Source organism: Cucurbita moschata, unplaced genomic scaffold, assembly GCF_002738365.1.
Source record: "Cucurbita moschata cultivar Rifu unplaced genomic scaffold, Cmos_1.0 Cmo_Scf00027, whole genome shotgun sequence".
In the NCBI taxonomy this organism is placed as follows: Eukaryota; Viridiplantae; Streptophyta; class Magnoliopsida; order Cucurbitales; family Cucurbitaceae; genus Cucurbita; species Cucurbita moschata.
This window is the reverse complement of record NW_019268543.1, coordinates 686858-697464: the sequence shown is the minus strand read 5'-3', so window position 1 is coordinate 697464 and position 10607 is coordinate 686858. Positions and strand designations below refer to the sequence as shown.

Sequence of the window (10607 nt, the reverse complement as noted above, 5' to 3'; positions counted from 1 at the left end):
TTTTTTTTTTTTTTTTTTTTTTACCATTACATGAATTTGGCTAATTACCTAAATACCTGTTGCAGTGTGCAGGTAAGGCAGTTTTCCAAATGGGTCCCAGTTATGACTAAACATGCGCCGTGGATAATTGACACGTGTCCTTTACAGCTGTATGCGAATAACTACCTTCCCTCGAAGCATCCTCCTCTACTGTGCAACCGGCTCAACCGGTCATTCTTATCTTTTCTCATATAAATATCCTCCTTTCCTTCCTCACCTGTTCTTTACCGAACAGGGTGAGGCCTCCTCGCCTACGCTGCTTCCATAAAACCCCTTCGCCTTTTCTTCTCAATTCTGTACAAATTTTCAGACGCCTTTTCTTTTTTCTTGCTTTTTTAAATTTGAATATTTTGTTTTAGAACCTTCGATCCATGGAGTCTATGAGGAAGGACGTGGATCGGATTAAGGGTCCGTGGAGTCCAGAGGAGGATGAGTCGTTGAAGAGATTGGTTCAAACCTACGGACCCAGAAATTGGTCGCTGATCAGTAAGTCGGTTCCTGGTCGTTCTGGAAAATCTTGCCGTCTCCGATGGTGTAATCAGCTTTCTCCTCGGGTTGAGCACCGGCCGTTTACTGCTGAAGAGGATAACGCCATTATCAGAGCTCACGCCAAATTTGGGAATAAGTGGGCCACCATTGCTCGCCTTTTGAATGGCCGCACGGATAACGCGATTAAGAATCACTGGAATTCGACGCTCAAGCGTAAATGCTCCGCCATGGGTGATGATTTCAACGACCCGGATTTGCATCAGCCTCTGAAGAGATCTGCCAGCGTTGGTCCAGGTCCAGTCATCGTCGCTTCCGGGTTTGGGTTTAACCCGAGTAGTCCATCCGGATCCGAGTTGAGCGACTCGTCTCTATCGCCGCCGCTTCCCGTATACAGACCCTTAGCTAGAAGCGGTTCGATTGTTCCGTCGAATCATGAGCAGGTTGCGAACTCCAACGATCCTCCAACCTCACTGTGCCTCTCATTGCCAGGATCCATTTCGACATCCGGGTATGCATCGGATTCAGTCGCGAGCCCGACCCGGAATATGGTTCAGGCAACTCCTACCACAGGCGGGGTTGGCAGAGAATCGGAGTTATTTAGTGCGGAGTTCTTAGGTGCGATGCAGGAGATGATAAAAATCGAAGTGAGGAAGTACATGTCTGGAATAGAGCATAAGGGTTGGCATTTGCAGACGGATGCCATCAGAAACGCTGTGGTGAAGCGTATTGGAATAAGCAAGATCGATTAGTAGTAACGGCAGAACCAAAACCCCTTTGGATTTTACAGAAATCACAATAATTTTGGCAGTGTACAGAGAAGAAGAGCGAGAGAGAAGAAGAGAGAAATTCAATGGTTGATGTCCTTAAAAACTTTCTTTAATCTCATGAATTTTAATAGAGCATGAAGCAGCCAAGTTCTATTCTATCTCTGTGAATCAAATCAATGAGACCCCATCCACTTTTTCCTCCTCCAACTTGTAATTAATTTAGGACCCATGATTGATTTGACACAAAACGATGAACTATTTTGGTACAGAACCATTTGCGCCAAGACTAGACTTGTTTTGTGCCTCTTTTCCAAGTGGGGAAGAAAGCTGTCGCCATTAAATTAAGACCTAGTCAAAATATTTAGAAACTTCAACGCCAATTTTAATTTTTACGTTACCGAGCTGTCGACAGACATAACCCTAATCTTTTACTTCCATTCAAATGTCCCAAACCCCTTCTTCAGGTAACAGTTGGCATGGAAAAACAACAAATACATATAAAATTGGAAGTTAATCCATCCACCCACACTCAATTGACAGAACAAAAATCTGTCGGTTAGTTAAATTAGAACGCCCAAATCCAAACAATCTCTGAATTTAAAACAAACCGATACAGTCGGTGGAGGAGAGGGGAATCTGAACACCCAAATTTTTGTCTTTTTACAACAATCTAAAATCCAAAAGAGCTTGAGAATTCAAGAAGTGGGTCTGTTTTTGAACTTCATCTTCTCGTAGTACCGAATTGAGAGAAGAGAGAGGGAGAGATGAAGCTCGTCTTTGCCCCAGGGAATACAGGATGCGGATCCCATGATAGGGGGAAATGGGTAAAGAGAGTGCAATCGACGGAAGCCACCAAGCGCAAGCACGACGGAGCGTAGCTGTTGGTTAGCACAGCCGATGTTAGCCCAGTGTTTGGTGCAGAGCAGCTCCCAGAGCCACTCGTCGTGGGCGGTTTTGCACCACTGCTTGCTGACGCCGGCGGCCGTGGCGAGTGTCCTGGCGTCAACGTGCTTAAACACCTCGAACAAGAGATTGTCGTCTAAATTCGCAAAAGCAGAGGAGGAGGGTGGTGGGGATTGTTGTTCCTCCGAAACTGATTTGATTTTCTTCATGGTGATGAAGGAGTCAAGAGGGGGCAGGCGCTTGTTGATTGGGATTTAGTTTTCAGTTGATGAAAAGGAAGATTGTTGAGAAAAGGAGGTGTAGTGGGTGATGGTGGAAGAAATAAAAATGAGGAATGGGGTTGGACAAAGTTGGTAAAGTAAAGTGATGCAAATTGTCTGAAAGAGTTTAGAACGCCACAAATCTGCCAAAATTCAATGCGCCTCCAACTTCTTCTCTTTTTTCTTTTCTTAAACAAACAAATTCATCCATTTCATTATGCCTCCAGGACGAGCTTACTTTATACTATTCCAATGATGAAAGTCATGGGTTTAGAGAATGTTGGTCCGTTTATAATCAAAGAATACTCTCTCATTTCTTATTGGTACCAGGCATGATGAAAGTCATGGGTTTAGAGAATGTTGGTCCGTTTATAATCAAAGAATACTCTCTCATTTCTTATTTCTTATTGGTACCAGGCATTTTAGGAAGCAGAAAACAATATCGGGTCTGTGGAGGATGAGGTTCATCTAACACAGCTATTTATATGATTAATTAATAATCTGGTTCTTCTTTCTTCCTTTCCTTTTTTTTGCTCGAGCTAAAATGGATATTTCAAAAATAGAGAAATAATACATTAATTAAAAAAAAAAACTGAAAGAATAAGAACCTAAATAGGTTTGTTGGAAGAATACCGACTAAAATAAAGAAAAGTTAAGAGTAGGATTAGACTTGTTGAATGAATCGATACTAAAGTTAGAAAAAGAAAAAAAAAAAAAGTTAAAAGTAGAAAGAAAATAAATAAAAAAAGTTGATTGAGATTTTTTTAATTCATAATGTTAGTTACAGTATCATATTTGTCGTTTTTTTTTAAATCACGGTCTCAAGGTTAAATTATATTTTACTTTAAAAAAAAAAAAACTGCATTAAAAATGATTTTTAAATATAATCATAAAAACAAAATTAATGAAGATTTTGGAAAGTGGTGATTCAGCATCAACCACAAAGATTCCGGACAACGTTTCGGACAAGCGGGTTCCAAAATGACGTCACACCAGCTGACTACATCGTCTCTTCCCTAAAGTTTTTTGGACTTATCCTAAAATGCAATTATTTATGTGATTTCAGAAATACTCTTCCATAAAATTAAAAATATTAAAAAAAATGTCATTTATGAGCAGGAGTAGCAGTAGTATATGTACCCATTATCTCAGCTCACATATCATACCCTAATTTACTTTTCTTATATCCATTGTCTTATCCTATTCAATGATTGATGAGATGAATGGATGGATGTGGTGCAACCTCCTCCCAATGTTTGTTTGGGCCTTCCACTATCTTCTAATAATAAATACTTTGTACATTAATAAACACAAAAGCATGATTTAAGTTTATCCTATGATCCAAAACTGTATTCCAACTCCTTTAAACCAAACGAAACTTCCTTGCATTGCATGAATTGTAGCACCAAATTTATAAATATTAAAACATAAAAACATAGAACCTGCGTGCCAACCTGCACATAATCATATATAAATATGTATTGAAGCTGTAGCATGATTCAGAAAAGAAAGCGTGTGATATTTACATCACTCCATTGTGGCGGTGGCCCTGCAAATGGAGGCCTACCTCGCCTTTACAAAGTTTGTTCCTTTTTCTTCCTGTATGAACGATTGGCTTGTGTTTGAACCAAGTCCACGTTCCTAACAGCGTGGAAAAACAGGGGAAATAAAGAAATAAAACGCAAGAGTCAAAGGAGTTGGTAATCTAAATATATATAGTAACACCACCGCCCTTGGCGATTTGTGTTCATAAAAGGGCGATTTCCCAAGTCTCTGTTGATTCAAAAGCAAGGATGAGGCGTGGAGTTGTTGTTGTGATGATACTGTTCGCAATGCTGCTTGTTCGTGTGGATTGCAGGCGCCTCAGACCACCCACGACCGGAATTGGACGAGCTCTGCAAGGAACTGTAGGTAACCCGACTGGCTTTGTTACCTTTAGGGGTCATCAGAAGGGAAGCCGGGCATTCAAGCATGCTTCAGGACCGAGCATGAGAGGACCTGGACACTAGCTGAACACATGATTGAAAGAAACTTCTTTTCATTCTTCATTTGTTTTTTTCTCTCCTTTTCTCCATCTAGAAATGGGATGTACACTTCAAAATTTTAGAGAGATTATTTAGAGGTTTGATCTTTGCCAATGCAAATAGTAAGAGTAGTAACACACAGGGGAGCCAATTGTATTGTGGATGAAGGGAAATGTATAAACTTCACATGCCATTCAATATTCTGGAAACTATGTTAACGCACAAGATATCAGACACTCAAATTAGTGGTGAATAATGAATTGTACAATTCAAAGGGGTCGAAATCAGTTTCCGTGGTGGACTGACAACTGATTTGGGTTCTGGGGAGATGGGTCCGAGCATTGGTGCCAAAACAAACACTATGAGCCCCCAAGCATCCACAAATTCGAGCAATCAAAATCAAGTGATAAATGATAATGTAAGCAAGCTGAAAAGGCTTATACGTATGGTGTTATCCCTTTAGTAGACCATGGCAGATTGAATCAAAATGTACGTCTCAAAGAGCTGCAAAGGGTCTCACGATCTGTAATGTAACAGCGAAGCATCACACAACAATTCCAAGACAAAATGGGAAAGGCCAAAAGTCTCATCCTCGAACAACTTAGAGGAGGTATTTTCCCAAGAAAGACCACAATAAGCAGAGAGGTCAAAGCAAAGAAGGGATTCTAGTTTCAACAGAGATGAAGAAACCAACAACAAGATTCAAGCGACATGATAATAGAATACTCTCATCAATAAAGATAACTCTAGGCAATAAAATGCTTCCATTTTCATTGAATATAAGGTCGTAGAACACAAGAAAAACAAACAATTGTCTTTGTATGCAATGTGTGGATAGTGGACACGCAGATCTCCAGTAAAAGAAGCTCAAACAGGGTAATAACATTAAGACCAACAACCCAGAAATTCAAGATTCAATTTCCGAAGTAGGGTTTTCGTCATTAGGATCAACAACAGGCGATGACGATCCCTCCTTCTCACCATTTTCCGTCGGAGCCGCGGGAATCGCTCTACCCTTCACCGCCTCGAGCATCCGCTTACTAATCTCCTTGGAGTAGAGCTGCAGAATCTCGATGCCGTCGTCCACGGTGGTTGGAGACCCATCGGCAGTGGCATACGCTTCGTCCTCGATGACCCGCGCAATGGTGGCGGCGGCTTCAGGCGGAATCGTGCCGTAACGCTTAGAGAGAATGGAAGGGGTGGAGAGGGTTTCGATCAGACGGCTTGTAACAGCGTCACGAGTGCGCTGCGTTGGTGGCCATATGCTGAATTTGGTAGCAAATGGGTTCGCCGGCTTAATGGGATCTTTGATCTCCGGCTCTCGGGATTCAACTTGGACCGGAGGGGAGGAGTCTTGATCGGACATGGCCGTGAAAGGGGAAGCGCCGGGGGAATTTGAGATCGAGGAAAATGAGGTGTGAATTAAAAATGGGAAATTTGGGAAAAGGGTTACGATAAGAGAGATTATTTGCAGGTGAAGTTATAAGAACGGATTACCCTTCTGGAATCAAATTATAAATGATGTGCGGTGAAGATGGTGAAGTTGATCATCAGACTGTTTAACCTCCACACCTCTATTTTCCTTTTTTCTTTTTTTTTCTTTTTTTTTCCCCCATTTTTACTCCCAAATTTCTTAGTATATTTCATTTGTTTTTTGAATTTCAAAAAGTTACATTTTTTCTCTTCAATTTTTAATATTATTTAATTTTCATTTAAGGGGTTTACTCTTTCCTTTGTAAAAGATCACTACAATTATTAAAAGCCTTAAAAAATTATGCAAACTATTTGTGTTATTAAACACAAATTTAAAACTTCCTTTCCAAGGTAAATCAAGTTTAAATCTAAATTTATTATTTTCAAAGCATTTAATAATCTTAATTTAATTGAATGAATGAATTAAATTTTAATTTAATTTAATTGAAAAAGAAAACAGAAGCAAGCATGCGTTGGTTATTTTTATAATTTGGGTTTGGAGTAAAAAGTGTGGGACTTTGCTTTCCTTCCAAGAGTAAACACAATTGCATGCCACATGTATAATGCATGATGAGAACAATTATAGTGAAATTAAATTTAATTTGTTTAAAATAAATTATATATTTCTATAGTTTTGAAGATATATGGACATTTTAAGTGGATCCCCGAATTTAGTGTGGCAGTAAAATAAATTACTATTTTAAATATAAAATTAAAAAAATTAAATAATTGAAAACTCCTTATTAAATGAAAATAAACGAGACTAACATATAATATAGGTACATATAATATAGGTACTCATATCCATTCACTCGAGAATGAAATATCCAAGCTACCTTATCTTCACATGACCGAAAAAAATTGAGTACCACATTTATTTATTTTTATTTTTATTTTTATTTTTTGAGATTAACCATACAATTCCTAACCATGTAAAATTAAATATCTGATATTTTAGTTAAATCAGGAAATTATGTATCAGAATGAAAGTAAAATTGAAAAGTAGAGGCAAACATGTGGGGTTGAAGACCAGTTATAGGAGGTGCCTACATGCTGAAAACTGATCCGATAATGTTTCATGTATGATCGCATAAGCACCCCCCATTCATATCATCATATTCCCACCTCAAAATCAGAAGCCAAATCAACAAAACACCATATAAATCACAGGCAAAATCTGTCACATATAATCAGTATGAAAAATGTTATGCTTATAAAATCTGTTTATGTACCGATCATGGAACAAATTTTGAAAATGGAAACAAAGCTCAACGATTGTGAAGTGGATCTGAAGAATTTGGAACCTTCCTCTTACTTGACTGTAAAGCATGGAATGAACTCATCGTACGGTGCTGTTTCTGAGTTGGGGTTGCTTGGTTTAATCTGACAACATTAATATCCTCTTCTCCATTCATACTATTCGGAGCTGCAATTAGTAGCAGCAGCAGCAAACAAGCCACCGCCATTATACCACGCAGCTTCATACCCACGGCTGCAGGAGGACACTTGAAGAACCGCATTGGTAGGGACACGGGGGAATGCATGAATGGGTAGTCTGTTGGGCACTGAATGAATGGGTTGAGTTGAGTTGAATAACTGTATAAATAAAGAGAAAAAAATCCAGACTGGGAATTGAGAAGTGTGATGTTTTGTGGTGTTGGCGCTGTTGTCGGTCACGGGAGTAATAATTCAATTTTATTAAATTAATGAAACCAGAAATCACTTCCACAGGGTTTGGTTTTTTGTCTTTGTTTTTTACTTTTAAAGCAGCCTTACACTGATAATATAAAACATGTTAAAAAATTAATCAAATAATAGTTTGTGCTAAAGAGCGAAAGGTTTTTCCATTGAAGGAAGAGTAGTAGAGTGAATGCGAAAGAAATGACAGTAATTTCGTGTGTTCCAGCAAACAAAGAACGCCATTGACGAACAACATGTGGCCTTTTGGCAAATTTAATGTTAAAGTTTCTTTCTTTACTGGATAAGATGATTTCTCTTGGTTTGAGGAGAAACTTTTGGAGCTAACTGTGAAGCCTTCAAAATATGAGAAGAAGAAGGAGTGTGTGTATTGGCGATGTCGGGAATTGTACATGGCCTTTTTTCAGCTGTCGTTCAAGTGGGCAAATCTTGTCGGATGGCAGTGGGCAGTGGGTTTGAAGTTTTGTAGTAATCTCAATGTTTCTTTTACAATTTCCTCTGTCTCTTCCTCTTATCTTTAGTGTTGGGCATTGCTTAAAGCAGAAGTTACCAATGGTTCTTCCATTGTCCTTTTAAGCTTAAACAACTGCTACACCATTACTCCAAAACCTGCTACAATGAAACTCCAAACTTAAAACTAAGCTTTTGAAGGCTATTCATTCACTGATATTTGTTCAATTGCTAGGCTTTTCTGTTGGATGTTTTCTACTGTGTTCACTCTTTCTTTGTGGAGTTGGCTCTTTTGTAGCCTTGAAAAGTTGAGTTGTTCGAAATAAAAATAGAATGCCATGGATGCATTCTTTACTGTTATTAGTATGGAAGAAACCTCCAATTTACAGGTAAAATGGAGTGCAACTACAAAATGCCCAACTGGTCTAAATCAGAAACATCTTTCAACTAATATTAACAATATGGGTCCTAATCCTCGACGCACCAAAATCACCAATCTGGTTAAGAGCTGAAACCATATTCCCATATTCCCAAAATTTCTTTCCATCTATCAGCAGAGGGTCAGAATCATGCCTTCAATTAGCAACTAAAATGTATCAAAGATCCTTGCTCTGGTTTAAGCTTCTTCGAAATAGGCAAACGGTATCTCAGGGGGTGAAGGCATCATTGCCACACTCTTGAACTGTTTGGATCAGAAACGTAAAACATTAGCACCTTCTTCTACTTTTAGCCGCATATATAAATGAAGAGGATGAAGTTTCTTACCCTTTGTTGCTTGTATTTTTCTCTCACAGCTATCAGAGATCCCCCTCTTCTTGCCATGTACAAATCGTGTAATAGAAGCACACATGGCCTTAGATCAGCTGGCCTGTAGCCTGTGTATTGTTGCAAGTTCGGACCCTGCAATTTACTTATATATCAGCAAACTACCTTCAAGTTCATAGTTACATAATCAAGGGATTGAAACAAGCCTTTACCCAAGGATGCTGCTTCGGCCGGATGATGAATTTTGCAAGAAATACAACTGAAGCAGCAATCAAAGAAGGCAAGAACTTTACAAAGTTATAGTCCAATAAGCTTAGCTCAGCAAGGTAATGACCCAGAAATTCCAAATGCAGATTGGGTATCTGGTCCAAGCATAAAGCAGGAGAGGATTAGTAAATAGAAAACTCAAAGCTGGTTTAGAACGAGATCAAAATAAAAGGATGTCGGGGCTTACTTTGAAATCTTCTTGTGCAATATTAGTGAACCTCCTGTATACATAAGAAACAGACCAGAACAACAATTCAATATACACACCACCATGATTGAATTCACATATTAGTCGATCAAACTCCAAAACACAAATGGGACTAGAGTTTACTTATACTTGCCTTAAGAATGTCTTGGCAGTAGGATTTCCCATTTCAAAGTTCAAAGATTTGAGTATATCAGCCTCCATCTTCACAACCTTACAACATCACAAACTCATATCTCAGGATTGATAATCCAGCAACAAGGACGAGATTTATGTTAAGCTATGAAAGAAGATATTCACCTCATCCCTTCTGTAAGTATTATCTGTTATGTAGCAGAAATCTTCCACATGTGGAGGGGTGATCTCTTCATATTTCCTGTTCGATAAATCAAGTCAAGAATTAAATCATGGAAACTCATGATCCCACGAGGAGAAACGTGAATAATTTCCAGTTTTTGGTGAACTTACGATGCAATGAGCATTGAAGAAACCCCCAGCAATTGAAGTCTTTGCCTATTGATTATGTTCATTGATAGGAACCTGTCAATGTAAGAGATGGATAGATACAGAGTATCGGAGCCGAGCTTGTACTCCTCGGCAACCTCAACCATCCAATCAACCAAAACCCCTCTCATATTAGCACTTATGTCCGTCTGAATCTTCTCTAAGTAATTTGGTATCGGCCTTCTTATTGGTTCCGCCTGAGGAAACCCATCGCATTAGAGACATTCAAAAGCACGAAAACAGAATACTTCAAAACCCAAAATGAGAAACCATTTGTTTAAAAAAGAAAAATGGCTCTTACCTCCATTTTGCGAAGATAAGCATAAATATCGGAGGAATAAGGCCCCTTCATTTCTGGGTCGTCCAAAATATCATCAACGGTCAACTTGGGATCATTATCTTCCACAACGACAGTCGTCTTGATCATTGGAGCAGCAGCGATCTTAGTTCTCTTCTTAGGCTTGCATTTTGTGATCTGGGACGTGGCCTTCCTCTTCTGTGCCGCTGATCCAGTAGCATTCTGAATGTTGGGAAGCTCACCGAGAACCACCCGCTTTTTATTGGTGGATTGGTCATCGGACATGGCGGATGCCGCAACTCTCTTTGAGGAAGCACGAGTGATACGGACACAGCTCCCAAACTCGGCCATTGGGTCCTGATCTCAACCCTTCGCTGTTGGCTCTTGTGGGTCGGAAACTAAAAACGAGAGAGAGAGATGGAAGGAGCAATGGGTGAGTTGGAGGAGGTCTGAGGGGGGGGGGGG

General features: G+C 39.4%; 4 protein-coding genes across 4 annotated transcripts; 1 reads left to right on the top strand and 3 right to left on the bottom strand.

The window, feature by feature from the left end:
- The first annotated feature begins 257 nt into the window (after nucleotides 1-257).
- Nucleotides 258-1566, top strand: LOC111462822 (transcription factor MYB44-like). The gene has a single exon (XM_023106583.1). The coding sequence runs from the start codon at nucleotides 411-413 to the stop codon at nucleotides 1275-1277; it is 867 nt and encodes a 288-aa protein (XP_022962351.1). The 5' UTR covers nucleotides 258-410; the 3' UTR covers nucleotides 1278-1566.
- Nucleotides 1567-1828: 262 nt separating this feature from the next.
- On the bottom strand, nucleotides 1829-2720 carry LOC111462823 (F-box protein GID2-like). The gene has a single exon (XM_023106584.1). The coding sequence runs from the start codon at nucleotides 2405-2407 to the stop codon at nucleotides 1991-1993; it is 417 nt and encodes a 138-aa protein (XP_022962352.1). The 5' UTR covers nucleotides 2408-2720; the 3' UTR covers nucleotides 1829-1990.
- A 2507-nt stretch (nucleotides 2721-5227) lies between these two features.
- On the bottom strand, nucleotides 5228-6063 carry LOC111462597 (MFP1 attachment factor 1-like). The gene has a single exon (XM_023106226.1). The coding sequence runs from the start codon at nucleotides 5846-5848 to the stop codon at nucleotides 5390-5392; it is 459 nt and encodes a 152-aa protein (XP_022961994.1). The 5' UTR covers nucleotides 5849-6063; the 3' UTR covers nucleotides 5228-5389.
- A 2353-nt stretch (nucleotides 6064-8416) lies between these two features.
- On the bottom strand, nucleotides 8417-10596 carry LOC111462596 (putative cyclin-A3-1). The gene is made up of 8 exons (XM_023106225.1): nucleotides 10146-10596; nucleotides 9809-10041; nucleotides 9641-9716; nucleotides 9477-9553; nucleotides 9323-9356; nucleotides 9081-9230; nucleotides 8869-9003; nucleotides 8417-8785 (listed from the first exon to the last, which is right to left on the bottom strand). Exons 1-8 carry the CDS (start codon nucleotides 10491-10493, stop codon nucleotides 8720-8722), a joined length of 1119 nt encoding a protein of 372 aa, XP_022961993.1. The 5' UTR covers nucleotides 10494-10596; the 3' UTR covers nucleotides 8417-8719.
- Between the last annotated feature and the right edge of the window lie 11 nt (nucleotides 10597-10607).